The sequence below is a fragment of the Acipenser ruthenus genome, chromosome 24 (assembly GCF_902713425.1).
Source record: "Acipenser ruthenus chromosome 24, fAciRut3.2 maternal haplotype, whole genome shotgun sequence".
In the NCBI taxonomy this organism is placed as follows: domain Eukaryota; kingdom Metazoa; phylum Chordata; class Actinopteri; order Acipenseriformes; family Acipenseridae; genus Acipenser; species Acipenser ruthenus.
Genome location: NC_081212.1, coordinates 822,225 through 848,142, shown reverse-complemented (window position 1 = coordinate 848,142; position 25,918 = coordinate 822,225). Strand labels below are relative to the sequence as shown.

The window sequence follows — 25,918 nt, the reverse complement described above, 5'->3', positions numbered from 1 at the left end:
TCCCCAAATGAAATAGTACATTTTCTACATTCTTAATACGTCATTTGCATTATGGTGCAATGCATGTCGATAATAATCTTAACAGTACTGTAATAATAATCATGATCTGTGCAATCCAAACGAGCCTACGCAAAAAAATAATAATTAAAAAAAATAAAGTGTTGTTTTAACCGACCAGTTATTCTTAAAATAATCAAGGGTGCAGAGGGTTAGGACATGCAGAGGATTTCTCAAAGCTCACTACAGGGTAAGTGAAAGCAAATCCATCTCTTTTGATTAATTAAACTTGATATTAATTAGATGTTTCTAGTTTTCTCATCAAAATATAATTTAAAAAACTAATGCATCCCACCATTAATCTGAGTAAGCATTGTGATTAAGGCCCAATGTTTGCAAACGCGGATATAAACGTGCATGGCGGCGCAGTATTAGGTTGTTTACGGTAGGAACTCTCCGTGGTGCTGAAGTTATCCCCGGTGCTGACGCTAGGAGCTGTTCTTGGTGTTGAAAGAGCGCGCCAGCTCACTGCTCAAGGTGCTGCTAGGATTCCAAACCAGCAATCTGCTTAGAAGCGTTCAAATTAAACATTCTCTACACCGTGCAGCAGCTGATTCAATTACAACAGTGCTCGCCGGCCGACTCGGACTTGCTTACCAACACTCTCGATGTTTCTTTGTTTTCTTACATCGCTCAGCGAGTGACTGACTCAATCTGTCTTTCTCTCCTACGTTCGTGTTTTTTTTGTTTGTTTGTTAATAAAGTATTTTTTATTTTTTTATTATTTTTAAAAGAAGGACGCAATTCTATATGACGGGAAGCTCCTGAAGCAGGCATGTGTACGAAGAGAGATTACCGGCTTACGATGCATGCTGTGCTGTTGATTCTGGGTTGCCTACAAACCTGGGTTTACGGTCAAGGTAAGATTTCAATGTAAATGGTATGTAGATGCCAGCAAGGGCGGTCTGCTTTAAGCTAGACTGCATGTGTGTGCTGAGTAGCGATGTGTGTCTGTGTTTTGCAGACACTTTTATTAGTGTCGGATTGCACTACTTCATTCCACACAAAGCGGGTTAATGTGGATACACGACCCAAGCATACGGATGTATTCTAAGAGTTGTGCCTGCGTATGTTATTGGCGGTGCATTGCAAGTACAATGAACGCTGTATTCTTTGCTGTAATATATCCATCCCACAAAGAAAAGGGTTCCTCTGCTTAAAGTAAAACACAGAAGTCTAATTATAAACGGGAGCTGCTTGACTGATTCCCCTCATCTCTCAGTAAAGTATCGCTCAGGGCAACTCATAATTACTTAATCTCAGTAGTCTCTTTGTGTAGGAAACGAAAGGCCACTTTATCATCCATTATAACTGAAGTAATGTAATTCATAAGTGTAATGCTTTCTCTGACTCCTCTGTCACTATGTGGAATCGATTACTGTATACCTTCAAGCTATATATATATATATATATATATATATATATATATATATATATATATATATATATATATATATATATAAAGATAGATAGATAGATAGATACATTTTCTGCTGTTGTGTCAGACCGTGGCTCGAACTTAAAGTGACGGTATAAGAGTAACAGAACGCTAGTAACTTCCTCAAAGTTCTCTAGAGGGTCCAGCAGGTACCGCGAGCCACGCACGGCTAACGATAGCTTTCTGTGCATCGCATATATATAATCTAGTTTTATACCTCTACAAAAATCTAGAACTCTTTTTTTGTGTTGTTGCAAGCAACAGAGGTAGCTGTTCCCTAAGATTTGCGCAACCACGGAGACTGTTTTTTCAAACCGGACCGTATTCCTGAGTCTCGGTTTAGCACAGCTCGAAGCAGCCGCGCCGCTCCTCACCACATTGCTGTTGTTGCAATAGTCTTTCCGAAGAGGTTATACCAGGCGAAGCTTTTGATCCCAGCAGAAGTACAATCAGTCATAAGGTCCTTATTCTACGCTCCCCGTGTCAGATATACAGGACGTGGGCTCGAGTGTCGTTTGTAATCCGAAAGCAGTTGATTAAAAACGTGTCTCATGGAAATGCATCTACGAAGGGCCATCGTTGCTATCCAGCATGTAAACAGCATTTAGTAGGCATCGTTATACATGCGGATGGTGTTAAATGCATTTTGTAAAGGCAACGGTTTGGGTGCAAGCTCGTGTGATAGTGTTGCACGTGAAGTAGAACAGTCAGCCTTGAATGGAATGTCTTTCAGACGAGCAATCTGTAGCACGCGGCTGCTAAATGTTGAACTAAAAAAACAGGCATTAGCAGATGGAACCATACATGTGTATTTTAGATGCCTAAAGACACACTGAAGATGCGAGCCCGGAGCGAACACTTTATAAACGGAAAATGCAGTAGTGCGGGGGGTTCCATCCATCTTACAAACGAGAAAGGAAAAACATGAACATCTTTTACAATTAAAAACATGAAACATGAAAGAAACGATCGAGCGTTTTAGAATGAAACCAATAATAATAAATTATATCCATTCCTGTATTTTACATTTGCATTAACTACTGGTGGAGGCTGCATTTGTATTAACTACTGGTGGAGGCTGCATTTGTCCAGTTTTTATTTCTGATATTATTAATAACACATTCGTATGCTAAAAATACAAGCCTGCTATTTAGAAAAGGTTATATTGAAAGGCTAAAGTGTTATTTAAAATCTATTCGGATTATGAAGATCTAACAAGCAACACATCGGTTCTGAATTGAGGTGACGCGTCTAGAGATAGTATATGGATTTATTATATTATATGAATTTATAATTAGTATTCTGTAGTTAGCACGCAGTGTGATTTACGACGATGCTCCCATGCTAATAAAACAATGCAGTGTGATGTTGCTGAGTGCTTGTGAGGTGCAAGGCTTTATCCACACTGAGTTCAACCCTATAGAGAACGGGGTTATAAATACCACAAGGCTGAAGGCTTGCTTATTAACGGACAGTCTGCACGCAAGTCCACGGGGATGAGTGCCGGCATCTCAGAATAAATCAAACACTTTGCTCTTCCTGCTAGTACTGTTCTTATGATCATACCTGTTGCATGCACCCGATTTTGAAATGTCTGATTCGGTTCTTATGGAGTTTCCAGGGCGTTCTATATCATGTAGAACCTTACTGTCCGTTCGAGCTCTCCCACAGAGCCTTGTTTTGGGTTCTAAACAGAATGGTTACACCCTGCACATCAATACATTTCAAAATAAATCCAATGGGTTCTTAATTCATTCCATATATTGATGCTTCATATGTGGAACCCTTGAGCAACACTCAGTACATTATTATTATTATTATTATTATTATTATTATTATTATTATTATTATTATAGACAAGTCAGGGGGAGGATATTTAGAAATATATTGGGCCCCTGCAGCAAAGATACTTGTCTATTTACTCTGAGTCTCTTTCACAAAATAATCTACATTTAAGTTAAAAACTGACATTGAGACACACTAGTCTGTGTCATAATAATAATAATAATAATAATAATAATAATAATAATAATAATTTCTTTGCTGTTTCTCCCCCTATTTTAATATTTTTTCTTATTCCATTTATTCCATATAGTGCCCAAACCAGATCTTTAAAATGGAGAATGCGTGCATTAATCCATAACACTCCTGCCAACTGACGACAAAGAGTTTAACATAGATAGAACACCCCTATTACCATTGAGGTAATGTTACTGCTACAAGGCAACATGGTTCACTTGCTTGCAACTACCATCCACATATTATTTATAATATGTCTTGGCTGTATTGTACTCTGTGATTCATCAAGTAAGCAGTGGGAGAATACAACCAGCTTAATTGCCTGTTGTCTCGTGCATTGCCCTGTATTTAATTGTACACAAAGAACCAACAGCCCAGTGATGGCACATAGCCTGTTTATATTGTGTTCCTTAAATTGCAGGCCAATTAAAACAACAGCCTCCCAGCATGAGACTGCAGTGCAAATTGAATATAACTCATATTTAGTAAGACAGTAACCTTTAACGTGCACAGTGTGGACTGCAATTATCCAAGGCTTGCAATAGGAGAGTGGGGGAGAAAAGGGAACACTGATGCTGCACTAGTACAAAACTGTCTTTTTTAAACATTTTATTCTCTCTGCTCCACAGATCCAATAAAAGTAAAAAATAAAAAAAATAATCTGTTAAAATATATGTGTTGGCAATTTCTCAATCAATCCAGCTTCAGACTGCTGTGCAATTGAGCCGTGTGGTAGCTGCTTTCAAAATCGGCAAGCCTGTGCTTTCTGTGTTAAAACTGAAACCTCTGAAATAATAAAAAAGAGGTAAAAGCAATACAAAGAGGCAAAGACTATGTTATGAGTTGCCTTTAAAAGAAGCCCTGAAAATCTAATGAAAATCACTTGCATAGTAACACACAGTGTAATGCAATGTATCTACCCAGGGCTGCATTTATTTTCTTATCTGGCTGTTTATACAGGAGACTGTACACTATATATGTGTGACACATGTAATGTGTTACAGCACACTAATATCACAGCTTGTGTCAACGGCTTAGCCTTTTCATTAACGCTTTCCCTCTGGATTCACAGATTTCCAATACTTCCAGTGTGTGCCCTTGTATCAGGCATCTTCTGCTCCTGTAACTAATGCACACCACTGTTAACTTATATAATAAAGATACATTGAATCAAAAAGCAAACCCGTTTAAAATTCACAATTAAAACTGCTAAATAGGCACTATATTTTAGCTAGGTGGGCACCGTAAAGGACTTGCATATCATTTTTCAGTTGGGTTTGGAGAGGCCTGGCCTCATACTGTGTCTGGGCTGAGCAGCTGAGCTCCTCAGGGTAAAGATCACAGGCTGTGAGTGTCTGTTTACCTGCTTACAGTAGTTACTGAATTAACTAAGGCAGCCCCCGCTGTGCCACTGGAGACACTGCCTCTTGTTGCTCCAGGCATGCCGTGACCCTCTTCCTGACATTATTACACAGTGCAGGGAGCGAGTCACCTGTATTCACAATCCAGCCTGCCCCTGCACCTCCCCTTGCCTTGAACTCAGCCAGCAGAGTGCTCTGTGATGGGAGTAATGCTGTGGTTATCTTGCAGGATTTGGCCTAGCTCCTGCAGTGCATTCCTTGGAGACCCTCCTCCCCTCCCACCCCGGTACAGTTACCCTTCACTGCACTTCTCTCTTAAACCCTGATTTGATTGACTTTGGTAATATATCATATCCTGGCACTTACAGTACGCTCCTCCTTTAAAATTGAATTGCTGAAAGAAAGAGATCTTCCTTTGCAGCGTTAACCAGGTATTAGTGGTAACAGATTTGAAGATCTGATGCTGTATGCATTGTAATTATTCAATGCGTGCAATTACTTCTCCCACTGAATGTGCAATACAAGAGTCTGCAAATACTACCTTAAATAGCATCTTGAGTAACTGCAAAGATCCCTTAAGCCTTGTTCGTCGTTGCTCCTTGTTAGGGAGTAGATTAACGGCCTGTGAGGTGCACTGTTGCAGCTTTTACAGCTCTGACGATTATGATTTCAGCTCTTTAACATTGACCAGTATTGACCGGCCTGAAACTAGAGCGCTGTAAAAAATGTGACCCCAACATGCACCGGCAGGCATCCTCTCACTCACCTTAAATCGGACTGCATCTGAAGCTCATCTCCCCGCTCAGCATTGAAACCGCCTGACTCCTCTCCCTCCCACGCTCTTGAACCACGTTCGAAGTGAGTGTGCTGTACATGAACAAATAAAAGACAATGTTTAAACAGGAATGCGTACGGTAACAATCTCCCTATTTAGTGTTGTTTGCAGTGCTCAAATAAACACAGCCGAGTACAGTAAGAAAGAAAGAAGTCATCCATCTCTTGTTGCTTGTTTTCCATGAGAAAGATATCCAGAGGCAGTGTCTGAACCGCACATGATCAATGACTCCCTGGAGGAGAGCCTGAACCTCGTGGAGAGAGGAGGGGGTGGGGTGGGGTTGTGAGACTGCGCACGTTGTCAATCACTTGGCATTGGAATTGATTTTGGCTCCATGAGTACAAGCGCACATCTCCTGCCAGCTCGCAGGAATCACAGCTTGCCAAATTGTAAAAGTCCAATTTCAGCACACTGATTTTTTTATTTTTTCCTATTCATTGAGAAAGCTCCTGACCTGAATATGTCATAATCTCTATTCTTTTCTCATTGTTTAGATTTTGTTTTACTCCGATGTTGGTATAACCGTGGGGGGGTTGGTGGGTGAATCGCAGATGCGCTGCGTCACAATCGCACAGCTGATCTTTACTCCCAGATAAAGGTCACTACAGTGCGTCACAGGGACATGATTTTACTGTTTTTTTTTTATTAATCACAATTTTAAAAAGTCTCCAGTTCATGCTTTACTATGAACCATTTTGTATTTGAATGATCTCGTTTATTCACAGAGTATAAATGGTGCCACCCGACCAGTTAATTGTAATGAATTATAATGAATTTTATAATGAATAACTGATACAGTAATTCTTAAAATACTATAAACTCTATCCGACTGGCTCTTTATGAAGATGGATTTTTATGAAACCCCAAGAAACTGATAAAAAAAACAAAAACAGTTTTGATGTGCTGCTGTTTAAGGGGTGACCTCGTAATGATGGAGCCTGTGACCCAACCCTTTGTAAATGTGTTACACTGAAGTATTTTTCTGCTCATTAAAAACATGTACATTCTTCTTTGACACTCCACTCTAGAAATGAAAGAATCCTCTTTATGAGAAACGTGTGCATGTCCAGAGATCAAGCTGAAGCATGTTTCACCTCAGATTGGCGTGTATTGGGCAGAATGGGGTACCAAACAGCCTCAGAACTCTGTTGCAGGAGGGGATTTGTTCTGTGCAACACTGGACACTGATGATGTCACAAGGTATAGGAAACGGAAGTCCTTAACTCCCGATTCTGGGAACTCGTAAGAATTCAGTTTACCTACAATAAAATGTGCAGACCTTATTTTTGGCCTGTCCTTACACTGCGCTTTGAGAAGACTGTGCTCTTGTAAGGGTATTCCATAGGGCTAGCCAATGCTCTGTATCAATAGTTAACAGGGTTTTCCACAGTGCATACAGAGGCATGGTTCTCTTTTGTTGGTACTGTAACTGGCTGAAGATAAAAATAAAAAAAAAATACCTCAGAAACCTCAGAAAAAATAAACTTTAGTAAAATTGTTCACTGGAATTGCTTTCTGCTTTAAACAAACTGCTTCACCCAGCTGCTCAGATGTAATAATAATTCACCCACACTCTCCCTCCCTCCCTCGCTCCCTCGCACGCATGCTTTTTTTGTTCTCTGGAATCGCTGATCCGTTTACTTTGCTTATTTTCAATCCAAGACATGTTGACTTAGGATTGTTTGAAAGCCCCTTATAACGATGCAACCAACATTCACATCATTATTGTGATAAGCAATAGGTTATTTCTCTCTCCCCCCCCTCTCTCTCTCTCTCTCTCTCTCTCAGACTGTACTGGGAAAAGTAATTTACTCTCTGCGAGCTGCTGCAATCAGTGTTGCTTCATGGCGTTAGAAAAAAAGGACAACCCTTTTAATTAAACGGCATGCTCTTGAGTTGTGATGATGATGATATAATGCAGGGATAGAAAATGTTCGACACCTGTTTTTGGATTACTAGTGATTAACCTATTCCAGGGTCCTCCTCAGATTCATTACTGCGCATTCAGCTGTTCTATACCCTCCTAATTGTTTTTTTGTTGTTTCAACCTGTTCAATTGCAAATTAGTATTATGGTACAAAAAACTCCTTCCAATCACACACACACACACGCACACACACAGACACACACACACACACACACACAGACACACACGCACACACACATGCACACACACACGCACACACACAGACACACGCACACACAGACACATGCACACACACAGACACATGCACACACACACACACAGACACACACACACACACAGACACACACACACACCAATGAGCCAATAAGGTCCCTGGCACTTAGAAAGAGTAGCTGACTGATTTACTACATTTTCTGGAAGTTGATAGATGCAAAGAACTCAGATTGGATTTCTCTTTTTAATAGGAACGTTGAAACAAACTGCACTACAACAATTCTGTTTCCCACGCAAGAAGTTCTTTTGTTGTTTATTGATTCTGCCGTTGAAGAAACAAAACATTAGTCCAGTCACAGCTTAGCTCCCCTCCGCCCCCCTCCCCATTCTGACAGTCTGCTGGTTTTCTATCAAGTGTCTTGGCCTGGCTGGCTGTGTACACCTTACTAATTGGGACTAGCACCTGCTTGGTATGTAGAGGAGCAGCTACTCTGTGATGTTAGTCACCCATCGCCCCGTCCTTCCCCTTCATTTTCGGTGCCACATTCCATCTGGAAAGCTCTTCATCCAGGGGGGGAACAAGGAGGCGACTGTGCTTTCTCAAGCTGCACACAAAGGCAGCAGGTAATGATCTGTATAATGTGTTTAGTATAAAGCCCTGCTACTTGGAGCACATATTGACCTAAGCACAGATCCCCCTCAGTAATTTTCTCTAAATGGTGGTCATCAAAACCTGCAGGGAATGTAAACATATTTTGAGTCGCTGAGGGAGCTAATGATGCAGGGATATGGTCAAGCAGAGACAATTCAAAGGCAGGGATGAAAGGCGGCCTGTGCATCTTGATTGGGTGTCTGCTCTCTTTGTTTCCGTGGTGTTGTGTGTTTCTACTTCACTTCACAGAGACAGTTGGCGTGGGTACATACAGTACTCCACTATTGAGCTACAGATCATTCATTGAGAGTGCACACGCTACCCACCAGTCCCTGATTGCTCACTGCTCAGAATGAATGCAGATTCTGTCACCTGGTGGTGAGATGGGATGAGATTAAAGCTCTATAACCATGAATGCTGATGTCAGTAGATCTAAGCAAAACTTTGAATCTGAATAATAGTTTTGGACATGGTCAACTCCATGAAAATATTCTCTTCATTCTGTTCTACCACCAATCCAATGACATGTTTGTAAAAATGCAAATATGGATTTAAAAAAAAAAAAAATTAATGCATTAATTTGATATATTTTAAAATTTAATTTGAACTCACCACCGGCCAAGTGTTACAAATCCTGTAAAACGTCCACGCTGGCGCGACAGTGTGCCTTTTTTAAATGGTCCTGGTCTGTTCCTTGCGTGCTCACACTCTCAGCCTGACATTTACTGTATGCAGTTCAATTTCTATAAAAAGCTGATTGATGACGGGTAGAGGGGTTTTGTGCACGGCGTGCATTCTGTGTGTGCAAAAGGTATTCAAATCCGATTGCAGGAGATGAATTACCGAGAGCTACACGGGACGTATAATTTAAATGTGGTAATGATGCGCTCTGGGTTTGAAATCTTAACGAGTTGTGAAAGAAAGGCTTGGTTGTTTGGTATTCTAGATCAGAGAGTAGTACTCTCTCTCTCTCACACACACACACACCCCTCGCCCTAGTCTTTCTAGAACAAGCTGCAGTGTTTTTGTTTCAGCTTGTTAGCCAATACCCACTGCTTGAAGACACTGTACACTACACTGATTGGGGAGATACTGCTCGCTAGATTCAGGGTCTTTTTTTTTTTTTTTTTAAAGGAAATCCATTCTGTGATTGTGTAATGTTTATAATACCCTGCATACAATACACATTTCTTAAGCCTTTGCAATTCTGAATGCAAGTGCAAATGGAAAGCTACTGGGGGCTAATCCTTCACCGTATCATAGGAGTTTGCCTTACTATTTTGGTGCTTTGCCACTTGTCTGTTTTTGATACATCCCATACCCTCCTCTTCCACCAGGACTCATCTGTTTCCTATAACAGACATTGATTTATTTCATGAAATCCATTCTCCAACCTGCCCTCAACTATGTGTGAATGCTGGAAGTCACTTTGCAGATGACCAGCATGTTAATGTTTAACTCGGGCAGAAGGACCTGTGCCAAAAATGGTTGAATTTGCCACTTGAGGCGCCCTCCTTTCCTTTGCCAGCACATGCAACAGAACCTGCATTATCCGAAACACCCGGTTATCAGAACCAAACCCGTGTTCCAGAGGAGTTTGGATACGGGAGTGTAAACTGGAGCTAGTAAACTCTAGAAGGTGTAATTGGTCCACAGTAGTTCTGAAGGTCATCCTTGTGACCAGTGACTGGATTCTTATACCACTGGGCTCCATAGTGAGAGCTGAGACTTTGCCAATGTAGCTGTTTTAGCGGATGCATCATTTCTGTCCAGAACTCTAACTAGGTCAGGACTGAAACACTTGTACACTCCCACTTTATTTTTTTGCCCTACAGAGACAGATAGACCGTGTAGGAGTTTGCACTCGAAATATTTCAGCTCAGGAGCCCCACACTGTAGTCGTTGTTTTGCATTCTTGACGTGATAATTGCAAACAGCAATGAATTTCAATTAATAGACTGGCAGTTACTACAGCACGGGTTCTTCTTTCTCTTCCTCTCTCCTCCTGTGAAGAGGAGGGCTTGGGGAAAGGTGGAAGATGCACTATGAGGCATCCTAGAGGCTCCCAAAACCTTTTGTCCCCCGACTGGTTCTTTTATTATTATTATTTATTAATAATAATAGTAATAATAATAATAATAATAATAATAATAATAATAATAATAATAATGAAAAATAGAACTGAATCCGTTACCCTCAATATCCTTGCTGCGGTTTTGTAAAAACGAGTCAGGGAAATAAATCCAACACAATTAAAGAATGTGGCCTCTAGGTGTCTCTTTGTGTTTTATGCACGCGTAAATAAACAAACACGCTGTTAAGGGAGAAGTTAATTCATCCATTGGGCAACATTATCTACAACGGCACCGTTCATGATTTGGTTCATTTGTTTTTATTGGCTACGTTTAGATTTTTTCTCAGAGCAAAAATATTGCTCCCTAGTACTATAAAAGACGCGGACTCCCATGTTCACAGGGGATGTTGCAAACGATGTTCTCAATGTGGAGAAAACACCAAAAATCATTTTATTTGCATTTCTGATAGTGGTGCTTTAAAGACCAACATGCGACCGCCAAAGCATCCGAGTAGAGTGTCAGGTCACACCACTTTCACAAAGCAGATTCTGGGTGACTTGAGCATCGAGTCTTTTTAGATGATTTTGTGGTGACGTGTTTGTGAAAGCTCGCGGTCTCCCTGTGAAAGTGCAGGTCTCATCAGCTCAGGGTACTTGAGGAGATACAGGCTAGCCACCTAGTATCGTGCATCATCATGGAACTGACTGCAGCTCCCGAATATCCTGCCTGCCGCCATAGTGTTTACAATTGATACCAGCGCGCCTTCTCAAGATAACACCCTGCACATTGCCGCCCCAGCAAGATACCGAGGCATACAAAATTGGATTGCAGACTGTTTAGGACGTCCACATGTAGATGCTGTGAGAATATTAACCATGTGTCTGCAGCAGACGCCAGCGCCTAACTACACGCGCACCTTGCAGATTTAATGCCTGCTGCCTGGCAGGACACTACAGAACCACGGCCATTGAAGTTCTGTTTCAGCTGGTTGTGTTTTATACAAGAGTGAACTCTAAAACCACTTGATTAAATAACGGGAGCGTGTTTACGCTGTTTCAGTTTCCTAAATGTACAGTCCGCGGAACCGTAAGGGAACATTCAAAATCCCAATCTGACACGTTCTTGCTCTGTTTGAGAAAGTAAAAAAAAAAAAAAAAAACACAACAGCTTCAGCCCATCGAGAGGAACATTTTCATTTCGTTTTTTTATTTTTTAAATCCGTCCTGAGTCAGTGTGCACAGAGGAGCACATTCATTTGTCTCTATGGCAACAAATCTATACCGCTGTCACTGGAAAATAGTTATTTGCTAATGCATAACACTGTACCCCCAACACCCCTCCTCACAGGCACAAACACACACACGCTAATGTGTTAAAACAAGGGCTGTTGATGCCGGCTCATAATGAAAGCTCTCAGAAGAATTGCTAATGGCATTTCACCTAACAAAGGTCCCTTTTATATATTTAGGGAGTGCTTTATGATTTCATGTTGGCGCTTGGCTTTTTTTCATTTGTTATTTTCAAGGTTGTCTGCTGCACAGCATACATATCTTCGTGGTTGTCTTTGTTGACCTTGAAGCAGTTTTTTAAAAGGTATTTGTTTAAAACTAGTAGGCTGAATTTTAACTAGCTTAGTAAAATCGCTGGCCCAAGTAGATGTTGGCTAAGTCCTGCTTGGACAGATGAGGAAACTGAACAGACGAGATGCTAAATTGTTTCCTTAAATCTGCTCCCCCCCCCCCCCCCCCCCCCTCCCTCCCTTTATCTTAAAAGTGGTAAAAGAGATATATACACAACTAAAACAAGAATTCAAAATGTATTTTTGTTTCTTGTCACCTGTGCTGTGTGGAATGGTTTTGATCTCTTCAGATCAGACTGGCAGAGACTGGCAGAGACAGGTCCAGTGAGCTGGTTTTTACATGAAGCTGGTCGAGAGGGTGAGACGGGCAATACGAATGCATAACTGCAGAATTTACCATGAATTATTGAACAGCTGATTATATTCAACAGGAAATATTACTGAACATCATTATTGAAATGACCCTCTGAAGACCTGTCCAGTCTTAGTAAAGGAAGTCATGTCCCAGGCATTTTGACGCAGATTAATGACTTCTATCTCAGCAAACACTGCTGTTTCAGAACTGTCATTAAAATGTGCCATGAAATGCCATCACTCATCTGAACAAAGGGCTTATCACAGAACCGTACCGTCGGGGACTTTCAAATTTACAAGAACAACACATCTTAATAAATCTCCCTGAAAGATTCCTGCTTGAATGGCAATGACATTTTAATGGTCCTTTTTAATTTGAAACTACAAATCTCTCTTAACTAGCCAAAAAAAAATCTCCAGGCTGGAATAGACTTGCCAAAACAATCTGGACCCCAGGCTTGCCTGCAGTTTTGTATTCCACCCAGACCCTAGGAATCGTAATGTTTTAATTGTGTATTATACAGCAGTACAGCACTAGCTATGAGGACACAGAGGTCGTGTCCTCGGATGTTTCTTTACATCATCAATGGTGATGCTCATGTAAAAATTGTGGTAAAGTACAAAAGACTCCTTCATTTTCTCTGTTGGTTTGCTGTGTGACGTAGATTTGGAGGTTGAATAATAAATACCAAGCAGTCATGTAAATACTGCAGCTAGAGCTTGAAAGCTGAAGTGTGACCTCGGTAGAATATCCACTCTGGTTATGGCCCTGAGCACAGGGTAGCATATAGTTTAACTCAACCTATAACTCAAACTATACCCCTGATTCCCATGGTTTCCTCGTGCATGGTTATACTATGCATTTACCATAGTTTACCATGGTTTGCCTTGCGGTTTGTTCTATACAGTATGCTTTACCATACCTCTGTGGTCTTTACAATGCTTTCCTGTGCGTTATCATACTTTCACTATGCTTTGTTACACTTTGCCATGCTTTTCCTCTGGTTTTATAGGGACAGTTATTGATGCAAACTAGCGTCTGGATAGTGAGTGCACTGGAGGGACGCTGAGAAGCCGCTGATGTAATTCCATGAGAGCTCTAGCTAGTGTCTGACGCTGTGTTTGATTGCGAGCTGCTAAAGAGCAGAAGAGGTCAAGTCATTCATCTATTGCTAAGATCCGCAGATAGAACCAGCCCAGAGGCTTGCAGGAATCAAGGTAAGGCTTAAGAGCAATAATGCCAGCGAGCTGATCCTGTCACCTTCACACACTCTGGGTCTGAACAGATCCGATCACAGTGAAATTGCCCAGCTGCTCACTGTGCTTCACACCATCCTCGGAGGAGAACCCCCATTAAGAGAGACGTCAAGGAGAAAATCGTTCCCTTGTGTTGACCTTTGACCCTAGAAGTAACACTCTGTAGGGCTGCTGAGAAGGCCCACAGTAACTGATAGCTGTACATCATCAGTACAATTCATGTTGTTGGTAATCTACAGAAATACAGAACCTGCAAAGTTGTGTTGCCTGTCTGAGATTCGCAGAGGAAGAAGCTCTATCACACATCTGTACTGTATCAGAGAACAAAAGAACTGGAGAAGTCACCTTTAATATGACTACAGAGGAAATATAGACATTATTCCTGCACTGTACGGGTTGACAGCATGCTTTTAGTGCTGTGATTTAGAGATCCAATGCACTAGATGTTGAAAGTTGTTATTTTCTGGGCTGAGCACAACCTTTAGAACAGCGATGCTGCAAGCGAGCACCGTCTGCCTGGGCCTATTCCAGGAGATGGCAAGTGTGAGCAATTTCATATACTGTTAATTTCATATATCAAATCGGAAGAGAGCTGTATTAGTCACTAAGGTTTCCATGGAAACCCTTCCAGACCTAAGCAGACCGGCAGCAAAGAATATGTAATGTAACACTGAAGGACATGCGCAGTGCTCAGTACAATGGAATTCAGTGGCATTGAATTATAACAGTTAAAATCAACCAAGTGTAATATAATGTGGATATATCCAATATCAACAGATCCCAGTGTGACTTTTTATTTGCTGGTACCTAAAGCCACGACTGCTAGCTAACATGGGAGGAGCACAGGCTGCCTGGAGTGCATGAGGAGGTAACAGTCTTCTGTGACGCAGTAAAGGTTTGGTGATTTGGAATCCCAATGGAAGAGAACCCCAGAGAGATTGCACTTGAGAATTCCGAAAGTTGCAATGATCATTTATGGCAGTAATAAAAAACAGAACGTACTGTAGTGTTAGGTGTGCACAGGTTGCAGATTGGAAGGGTAAAATTTAAACAAATTGGTTCTATTCTTCTTGCCTCACTTAATAACCAATTTGCATCGTTGCCTGTGTTATCCATTCCTCTTCCCATTACTGGTGCTGCTAATTCCCCTACAAACACAGCCGGAGGCACGCTTTGATGAAGTGTGCTCTTTTGAGCTCTGTATAAATTACATTTCCTTTGTCTCAAAGGTTCATTGTGGTCCTCCCATGTTAATCACGAAGCGGCGATGCAGCATCGCAGCACCTTGGAGTCAGGATTTGAAAAGGCCAGGAATAGTGACAGGAAGGATTTCTGCCGCTTTCACGCGGCACTCTCCTGCACCCTCCAGTCGCATTGGGAGCTTTTCAAATGACCCGAGAGAGCTGTGCTTTTCCATTCACATCAATGAATTGTGATCATTTCAATCAAGTCCTGCCCTTTTATTTGGGTGGTCGCAGCTCCAGGTTATCCCAGAAATGGGGTGAATCACATGCAGATTATTGTTCTTGTGTTGGCCGTTGCTGCTGATTTTTCAGTTGATTTTCCCAGATTCGTGAATTGTCAGAAACCCTGCGGCACTGTGCACTGACCACCGCAATCGAACAATTCCCAGAGTTTCCAGCCCCGTCTGAAAGCAAAAGTGTCTTTTTCAGAGGAACTGTTTGATTTCTTCATGGTGGCTGTTATATTGGCCAGCGTTTCCAGCTCCTTGTTTGCGTTAATAACACAGCAGTGGGTAGCATTTTCCAATATGCACAGCAGAGTGTATTGAACAAGAGCATGTCAGCATACATTTCATGCATTGTTATAGCCAGAACTACATGCACGACCATACCACACTGTTGCTGTTCTTTTGCTTTTGCTCGGTAGGCTTGTCTGAGACCTGGCAGTTGATTGCAGCGCTGTATGCACACAGCCCTTCAAGCTCTCTGCAATCACTGCTGCTCACATTGTTTTTCGCCAGGCTTTTCAAGCAGGCTCAGAGGGAGGAACGCAATGGGTGGAATGGACGAAACAGTTTTTGCAAGGCGGCACATTGATACCTGTTAGTCACGACTCTGTGTGGAGCTGTGGGGGATCTTTTATCCTGTTCCCAGCTGGTGAGGTTTGGTCTTTCAAACCGTTCAAGTCACATACAGGGGAGCGAGTTGTTGACTCATAGCCAATCAGAAAGTATTGATTTCTTTTCTTTTGCTAGTCTCTAAGGGACGCGTGTCGGTTTTTGAAAAGGACAGGATGGATTAACGGTTGCCTGTACATGGTCAGATTTCATGGCCAGTGCTTATTGTATCAAAAAGATGACCTCGTCTTGCAGTGGGTGCAAATATGTTTTTCATAAGACTGAAATAACATCCTTGAGATTACCTTAATTATTAGGTTATTGTATGTATATATATTATATTATATTATATTATATTGTATGGCTGCAATAATGTTCTCTAAACACATTATGTTGTGCTGTATAAAAGGTGCCAGTATATAAACAAGTAAAAGGCTATTCTAAAATGGTACAATAGGCAAATAAGGTTCCCATTGCATAGCTCTCCGAGCCTGTCATGCCTGAGCTTTTCCTCTAGTGCGTTTAAGCTTGCGTTGCAAGAAAAGGCAAGTTGTACCATTCCCAATCCATGCAAGCGAAGCAGATGAATGTGTCTGGTTTTGTTCTTCCAGCAGTAGTACCTGATCGCAGTAGCAGGGGATGTGCACAGCGTGTTTATACCATGTGGCGGGATCACGGCCTCGCTCCATTATTAAATCAATTACTGAAACAATGAATGTAAATGGAGTTTGAAGCCCAGCTCATTGTAAACCAATCATGTTCCTGTGACCAGAGGGAATTCCCTGGGAATGGAGCTGTTCCAGCAGACAAGAACAAAAACTCAATATAAAACTACTTTCTGTTCTCCTGATGCTCGTAGCTAGAGCTTTGAACAGACCCTGATATCATTACTGCAAGTCAATAAAATACTGCCGCTTTCGTCAATGGCAAAGCAATGGCAAGTCATTGGTTCTGTACTAGGGGTAATGAGCCAAATTGTAAAAAAAGTACAAATTAAAAAATGGAATTCAATTACATTATTACAAGTGAAAAAATGAAAAATGTAATTAAATTAAAAATGAGCTGTGCAGTTCTGGGAGTCTGTACAGCTTTGCGTTTTCTTTTTATTTCACTCTAAAGTGTTGTATGCTTTTTATTTTCGTATCCCATCCAGAGACCTCTGGTTGTGCCTTGAATCAATATAGACATTTTAATTTTTATTCCAAGCACAATCACACTTCTTTTTTTATGTTTTTGTCTTCTTTCTTTTCATCACCTACAAAGCAATGGTGGCCTTGTCCTTCACATTTAGATTAATTTCAAGCGATTTATTCCCTGAGCTAAAAGTGACATGGTTTCCATTAGCTCAGGGTAGTGAGAAAGCGGTGCTTTTGTGGTGACGCTGCAGCCTGCCTGCCCTGTGATTGCTGGTGCATCCAGGATGCGGTTCAACAACCCTATTGAACAGGCCACAATGAATCACTACTAATGCGCACACATTGACTTTTCAACACATCCCGGCTCAACCAAAACCCCTTTTTCTTTTTCTTTCTCAAGAACTGGTGGAAATGTTCCTGCTGGGTATCAGTTATTGCACAGGCTCATCCATAACTTCCATAACGCTCAGTTGTAAGATACTGTATATCCCGATTTGAAAACAGTTTGTGGGAGCTCCATGGAGTTTGACAAGCGGCCCTGCCGTGACTTTGAAAAAAAAACAAAAAAAGGGACTGAAGGGGATATAGAGACATTCTTGAGATGTTGCCTTTATATTCATGTGACTTCATGTTTAACATGCTGGGTGTGTAATTACAGTATTCCCATCTTCTCTATCATTCAGGTTCCAGTTACATTAGGACTACGCAGATACACGTATAGTATTTACATTGCAATGACACTACTTTGTTTAAACCCTTGTTGATTTGTATTTGTTGTATTGTTATTAACAGGTTACCCACTGGAAACAGTCAGGGTTTTACTGCTACATATTTTAAATAAACACAAATAAATATAACTCATTACAAAATGCATGCTGATTGGTTGGCATTGTTCTTAAGGCCAAGAACATTAACCGAGCAGAGCTACAGCCAATGAGCACAGCAGGCTGGCCAATTTGGCTGCGGGGTCTTAAAAGAAAATGACTTTTGCAAATTGCAAATGTGGAAGGTGGAACAGCTTTTTAAAGACAATTTGGCAGAGTGCGCCCCTGGAGAAAAGGACGCTGCAGAAACCAGCTTGAATTGTGAGACAGGAATCTCATATCTTTAAGGCCCGAAAGAACAGGAAAAGGAATTACAGTACCCGCGTGCAGACCAATGAAAGAACAGGAATGATGCGTTTCTTTTCGATACCTGAAGCGAGCAGCTCGAAGATATTTTCTTTTTTGTAGAATATTTTCAGTGAGGAATAATCCAGTTAATACCTGGTGCTTGAGGCCATCTGTCGAATCTTGAGTCTCAAGAGTGAAGGGCCACTAGCAATCCCTACCACCTCCAATCAGACCTGACCCTGGTCTCTTTAAAGCTACAAGCAGTGACACTCAGACAATGCTGACAAAGTCATGAAAGTGTTTGGTCAGCTTAAAAACGTTTTTGTAATGTCAGACAATACAGAAAACACAAATAAGGAAATAAATATGGGAAAGACATGCATTCCCACAGTTCAGCTCTTCTGGTCTGGATTGCATGTGTTTTATTGTGCTTTCGCTTTGCCTACTGTACTTGGGAATACCAACGAGAAGGCTTTTTATGTAGTAACAGCCGGGACAAGGATTGCAGTCCAGTTAGAGTTACAAAGGTGGCCAAATAATGTGGCTGCAATAAAAGGGTAAAGTTGTGAATCTTGTAAGAAAAAAAAAAATACTGTGAGTGATTTCTCAACTCTGGCAAGCGGTTGTGTATCTTTTTTTCTTTTTCTTTTTTTTTTTATCTGGAAATAAAATTCGTGCTTCATGAACGCAAAGTGTAGCGTGATTCTGAGATGAAGTTATCTTCACATTTCATGCTACATTTCTTATCGATAGAACATTTAACCCTAACGAAATGCCGAAAACAAGGAGAGCACAGAATAATGATGCTTTTTACAGCCAGCGATATGCAAACTGCAATTAGCCTGTATTTCATGCTACATTTGCAATGTGTGTTTTTTGGAGGCGAAGAATTTTGCAGAAAACTGTGCAAACTGCGGTCTAAACAGAAATGCCATCAATATCCCATTAAGGTGTCATTAGTCACAGAAAGCCTAATGGCTCTCTCTGTCTTGCCTTACAAAATTGATAGTCAAAAAAGTGGGGCTTTTGAATAAATACAGAAATCGGCTCTTATCTTTAAAGTTTAACGAGACCTTGACACTGAGATATTTCTATGCTGTGTATCTCTCTCTCTTTCTCTCCTCTCTCTCTCTGAATTACAGGCTTTAGATTATATAACCTCCCATGTAACCTCTCTCTTGATAACAGTGTTTGTCTTTAAAAATGCTCATGTTAGACTTCCATAGCAGAGGTAAACAAAACCCGTGCATCCCAGCACCGCGGGTAGGCCTTTGTCTCAGTCTTTCATGCCTTTATTTTTTCTGTGTTGTTTATTGAAACCTGTAAACACAGAGGCAGCCTGATTTAGTCGGACTTTTTGTGTATTAAAGAGCTTTGACTCTGCCGGAACTACAATCCATATCGTTAGTTGCCATGGTGATGCAGAGAAGAATTTCAAACAAGCACCGAACCTCAGAGGAGATATAAATAAATGGGAAACTTGAATGCAACGCAAGGGAATCTTGGAGCTTACCGCATATACCATTGGAAAGGGCCCCTCATTGTGGGAGCGCTTTAGTTATACTGAATGATACATTTTGCCTTGTATGCATAACGAACATTCAGTTTCACGTGGAATATATATATATATGTGTGTGTGTTTTTATGTTTAACCAGATCTCATTGGAATACTATTATTTGCAGACAGCCTATGCACAAGGAGCACAGTTTGTAGTATGAAACGGTGCTCATCAGGGTAGTGGACAAGGTGGGATTTGTTATCAAAGGCTGCTCTGCAGTGTACATATAGACCGTGTTATATTTGTAAAAGTATGGTACATCATTTCGCTGTGATGTTCTGAGACCAGATCAGGTGTGATCAAGTGTAAATAGTGAGTCTTAACAAAAGACAACACTATTCTAAAGCTAATGTCAAGGCTGGCTGAAGTCGCTGTATCCAAAACATTGATCCAATACCCAGAGCTTGAGTAGAACACCCACGTCCTTTATGGTACAATCTGTCCAGCGATCGGTCTGCTCAAGGTAAGTGTGCTGTTTATCAATTTATTAAAGGAAGGCTTCTCCTAGCCACTAAAACACACAGGGAATTGAGATCAAGGCAGGCTTTGTCTGTGAGATTCTGCTGAAAGGAAGATGCACTGTGTAGAACATCAAGTACTGAGTTGCTTTTTTTTTTACAGGACAGCTGGGCAAACTGTTATAAGGCTCTGGCTAGTTCTCTTCTCTGGAGATGAAGCACATAACGTGCTGGTGGTGTCTCTGTTTGAGTATTTGTAAACGACTTCTTCCCTAAACATATGATTGAGTCAGTTAAAACAAAACCCTATGCTGGTAACCCTCTATACCATGAGCTATACATATGCATTCCACACTCATAGTGTATCTCTACCGTGAAATTGTTCTGTAGATTTATCTTCATGTTTAATTAGCTCTATAACACACAATCCCGGTTCAGCCGTGTGAAGTCACTCATTCATTTGTTTTTTTGTGTTCAGGTAAATAGGCTAGCACAATGATATCCCATGTAAAACGACCCAGAGCAGCACTGTGCAGAATACTAAAGAATACGCTAACCAGGGTGTTTATTTAGTCTGTTGCCATCCACAGAGCTATAGCAGAGCATGCACCTTGGAACCCACAGTATTATTTAACACACTGCTGTGGAAACTATACGTTTAGCTTATGTAAAAACCATGTTCCGTTGCCTGCTGCTTTTAGATACAATGTCATTTATGTTTCCTGGTAACTGTGTAGCACTTCCTGGAAAGTTGCAGTGTAAAAACAGGGATATTGCTGAGATATAAATGTTGGTAATAAGGCTTCTAGATTCACTGTTCGCAGGCACTGAAGGTATGGGAACTTAATTATGGATCAGAACTCTGGAATAATCACTGCCTAATTCTCATGCTACTCTCCTGTTTGTCACATGCAATCTAGAATTATCGCAGTCCAATTTGAATGCGAATGAAAACCTGACATTTATCAGCCAAATAATCTTAATTATTTATAAAATATAGTTCCTGTTAAAGCTTGTCTTTTACATTTTGCAAAAGGGTGCTATTTAACTAGGCCAGCGCTGATCCCTAACATGCTTATTTGATTAATGACACTCGGGAGGTGCTCCACTTGCAGGCTGACAGTTTGATGTGTTTATGATTAAGAATTGGATTTGTTTGATATCTGACTCAGAATGTGTGTTTTGCTGAGCGTGTCGGCTCATAAAAAAAGAGTAGCTTTCTATGACAGCAATGTCATTTTATTAATGTTGTCACAGTAGTTCGTGGTTGATCTAGACAATGTCATTAACATACACTCTTTCTTTCTTTCTTTTTTCCTCCCCTGCTTCTTTCTTTCTTTCTTTCTTTCTTTCTTTGATTCTCTGCTTCTTGTTTCTCCCCTGCTTCTTTCTTTCTTTCTTTCTTTCTTTCTTTCTTTCTTTGATTCTCTGCTTCTTGTTTCTCCCCTGCTTCTTTCTTTCTTTCTTTCTTTCTTTCTTTCTTTCTTTCTTTCTTTCTTTCTTTGATTCTCTGCTTCTTGTTTCTCCCCTGCTTCTTTCTTTCTTTCTTTCTTTCTTTCTTTCTTTCTTTCTTTGATTCTCTGCTTCTTGTTTCTCCCCTGCTTCTTTCTTTCTTTCTTTCTTTCTTTCTTTCTTTCTTTGATTCTCTGCTTCTTGTTTCTCCCCTGCTTCTTTCTTTCTTTCTTTCTTTCTTTCTTTCTTTCTTTCTTTCTTTCTTTCTTTGATTCTCTGCTTCTTGTTTCTCCCCTGCTTCTTTCTTTCTTTCTTTCTTTCTTTCTTTCTTTCTTTCTTTCTTTCTTTGATTCTCTGCTTCTTGTTTCTCCCCTGCTTCTTTCTTTCTTTCTTTCTTTCTTTCTTTCTTTCTTTCTTTCTTTCTTTGATTCTCTGCTTCTTGTTTCTCCCCTGCTTCTTTCTTTCTTTCTTTCTTTCTTTCTTTCTTTCTTTCTTTCTTTCTTTGATTCTCTGCTTCTTGTTTCTCCCCTGCTTCTTTCTTTCTTTCCTTTTTTCTTTCTTTCTTTCTTTCTTTCTTTCTTTCTTTCTTTGATTCTCTGCTTCTTGTTTCTCCCCTGATTCTTTCTTTCTTTCTTTCTTTCTTTCTTTCTTTCTTTCTTTCTTTGATTCTCTGCTTCTTGTTTCTCCCCTGCTTCTTTCTTTCTTTCTTTCTTTCTTTCTTTCTTTCTTTCTTTCTTTCTTTCTTTCTTTGATTCTCTGCTTCTTGTTTCTCCCCTGCTTCTTTCTTTCTTTCTTTCTTTCTTTCTTTCTTTCTTTCTTTCTTTCTTTGATTCTCTGCTTCTTGTTTCTCCCCTGCTTCTTTCTTTCTTTCTTTCTTTCTTTCTTTCTTTCTTTCTTTGATTCTCTGCTTCTTGTTTCTCCCCTGCTTCTTTCTTTCTTTCTTTCGTTCTTTCTTTCTTTCTTTCTTTCTTTCTTTCTTTCTTTCTTTCTTTGATTCTCTGCTTCTTGTTTCTCCCCTGCTTCTTTCTTTCTTTCCTTTTTTCTTTCTTTCTTTCTTTCTTTCTTTCTTTCTTTGATTCTCTGCTTCTTGTTTCTCCCCTGCTTCTTTCTTTCGTTCTTTCGTTCTTTCGTTCTTTCGTTCTTTCGTTCTTTCTTTCGTTCTTTCTTTCTTTCTTTGATTCTCTGCTTCTTGTTTGCTTCCCTCTTTCTTTCTCTCTTTTTATTTTTCTCATGCCCTGTGGAGTGATATCAATATCCTCTTGTGCTTATCTCTTTGTTTCTCTTTTTCCTCTTGCTCCTTTGCATGGTTCTGGAAATCCAGAACCTCGTGTCTCTGCTAATGCAATCTGATTCACTCCAATTGAACGGGTTGAAAATGCTCTCGGGGTTATTGGTATTTAGAAAAACACTAGAGAGAGAAAAAGGGTAAATGGAATAATTTGTTGGCAGAATCTCGGTCACTGATGAGTGAGCATAGCAAGGCAGAAGAACACTGTGTGAAGGTTAATCTCCCTTCACCCTTTTTGTATTCATTCAGCCCATTACAGTATCACAACATAAATAATCAAGCCTACATTGCATTTAGGGATAGTGCTTTTTTAAGTGGTTGCATTATAATATAGTTAGAGTGTGGTAGTGCTATTTGCTTTACCTGGAGCTCCCCCACACAGAAACATTGTTTTCCTTTTCCCATGATTGTTCCGTCTCTAAATTGCCAGGTACTGTATGGATCGCTGGCCTGCTGTTTTAGACTGCTTGAGCTATCACACTGCATAGCAATATCTGTCAGCCTGTCAGCTGGTAACTGAAACAAAACCCTCTCTGGACTGGCAAATTTCACAGAACCTCCTGAGCAGCTGAGTCGATATTAACCTTCACGCACGCAGGATGCACTCCGACATCTAAAAAAAAAAAAAAAAAGGCGTTTGATGGAAACATACCGGATTTACTAATAGAAATTTGAACACAAATTGGCACACGGATAGCATCATACACTAAACTGATAGACATCCCCCATGAGATTCCTATTATTAATAATTGATTACCTTATAAACGTGATGAATCTTAAAGCTGGCTATAAAGCCAATCAGCATTATGCAGGAGCACATGTTCTGTGGTTTAATAACTAGTTAGGGTACCTCCTCCTGCCTGTAAACTGTTTAACACTAGACAGACAGATGTCCTTACTAGATTAAGCCCTTTATTTGTGTTGTGTTCAGCTCCTCTTTCTGCACTGGGAGGTGGATTCATTCATTGTGTTATTAATTATGAACGAACATCCACTGAAATGTGTATGCACATTTTGGATTTAATCTTTGGATGTATGCATGGAAAGTTAAGTTCGGTATAAGTATATCCATCAATTGCAATCTGTGACCGTTTTATAAACACTGCCAAACACCTACAGTTCCTAGCTGGACATAGAGAGACAGCAAATTCTGCGGGGTGTTGAGATGGTTCCAAATCATTTAACTCCACTTAAGATTTCCAGTGCGATAACGAGCGGCGGTGTGTGTGTGCTGAGAGAAGGCTGCAGTCGATCAGGAGTTCAGAACCTTTTTTGTTGTCTGTCATTTTAGATTATGACTTCCGCACTTCAAACGGGATGGGGCTGTGGCTCTCATCAATCTAGGAGATGGCATCAGCATATAAAATTGAGTCATGCTTGCAAAGGAGAGATCTTATGTGCAGCGCTTATGTGCAGACCCTTAAGTGGGTCTGGATTTTCCAACAATGCAGGGACGAGGACCATTTCAGTGGTTTTAAGTGTTGAGAACCATTTAATCATTGGATTACTAATAGAACCAGCCCTGTTCTAGGCCACAGTTTTATATTAGCTACAGTTGGTAAAGGTAGCGATGGCGATGGCATTGAAATGGGAACATTTCCATAACAAAATCCATTAAGCTCGAGAACGTTAGTATACTTATGTTTTAAATCCAGTCCCATTAACCTGATCCCAAAGAGCTGAGATCATTGTGCAAATGTGCTAATAAACTGCCCTTAACACAGACCACAAAAGCACCTTTTACAGTTGCATTAAAAAGTTGAGACGTTCCCGTGCATGGGGGTCAACAACCACTATTACTGCTACAGTCGTTGTACAGCCAGCAAGGCTAACTGGCTAGCTGGTTTAGCTGCTCTCTGCAGATGTCAAGAAACCAATTACTCTGAGACTCGTCGTATTGACGGGACATCAATATTGCATTTTGTGCCCGGGCATCCAGAGTTTAAGGCAAGTCTTGACAAGTTTAATGGTTTTGGATTGGAGCGCTTGGTTGCCTAAGTTGATTCTGTTTTTGAAGCCTTGATATCTCTCTATCTCTCTCTTAACACTCTTTCTTTCTGCCTCCCTCCCCTGCAGGTAGAGCAAAGCATAGAAAAGTAGAACTGACCCAAAGCATGGCACATGACAGATAAGCCATGTAAAAACCATGCAATGCATAGTCTTATGGAAAAAAAGTTTGGAAACGAGAAAAGGCCATTCTGCCCATCAAGGCTTGTCGTTTGTTAGCACACTTTTCTGCCCTACTGGGAGAGAGCTAATTTAAAAGCACAGCCTCTTGTATTTTTTTTTAAATGTTCCCAGTGTTTAGATCCTAATACTTGATGTGCAGCAAACTCAAACCCTCTCTGGTATTCTTCACAGAAGTTCAGTAGTGTGTGTGTTTCTGCACAGGATTTAGCATAGCAGCTTAATTCTCATTATAGACCTTAGTGGATGTGTCCATCTTCCAAGGTACAGTACTGAAGGAACATTTTGAATAACTTAAACCAATCGTGCTCACTGCGATTCACAAACAGCGCTTACCCAAAACAGCTGAACAACAAGATAAAAAAAAAGAATAGTATTAATAATCAGACAGACGACAGCTGACAAGCGTTTCCCGTTGACCTTGACTGTCAATACTCTTCCATAACTGATCAGCTGTGGTGCTGGAGTTGTGTTGATCAGGCATACAAGTGTTTTATAGAGATATGTAATCAGCGTTAACTGGTGAAAGGCCATTCATCCAGTACAGCATTGTCCCTCGCAAGAGGCGCTATTCAACAATGTGAGTGAATGCCAGGAGTGAGAGAGAGAGAGAGAGAGAGAGAGAGAGAGAGGAGAGAGAGAGAGAGAGAGAGAGAGAGAGAGAGAGAGAGAGAGAGAGAGAGAGAGAGAGAGAGAGAGAGAGAGAGAGAGAGTGAGAGAGAGAGAGGAGAGAGAGAGAGAGAGAGAGAGAGAGAGAGAGAGAGAGAGAGAGAGCCTTTTTATAACAATGGAGTTTGAAATTGCAGTCGGCATGCAATTTATCATCATTGCAGCTCTTGAAAATTGCCCGTAAGAAAGCATTAGCTTTGCAGGTGGATG

General features: G+C 40.7%; 1 protein-coding gene across 4 annotated transcripts in view; it reads left to right on the top strand.

Annotated features, from left to right (window-relative positions):
* Window positions 1-509: 509 nt before the first annotated feature.
* The window catches only part of LOC131700482 (seizure protein 6 homolog), a 129,520-nt gene continuing 104,111 nt past the window's right edge, over window positions 510-25,918 (top strand). For all 4 annotated transcript variants that reach the window (XR_009308375.1, XR_009308374.1, XM_058997864.1 and 1 more), the window contains exon 1: window positions 510-917. Coding sequence is in view for 2 of the 4 variants with exons in the window: in XM_058997864.1 (XP_058853847.1) it covers window positions 833-917 (85 nt within the window). In the remaining 2 variants the exon portion in view is untranslated. The remainder of the gene's footprint in view (window positions 918-25,918) is intronic.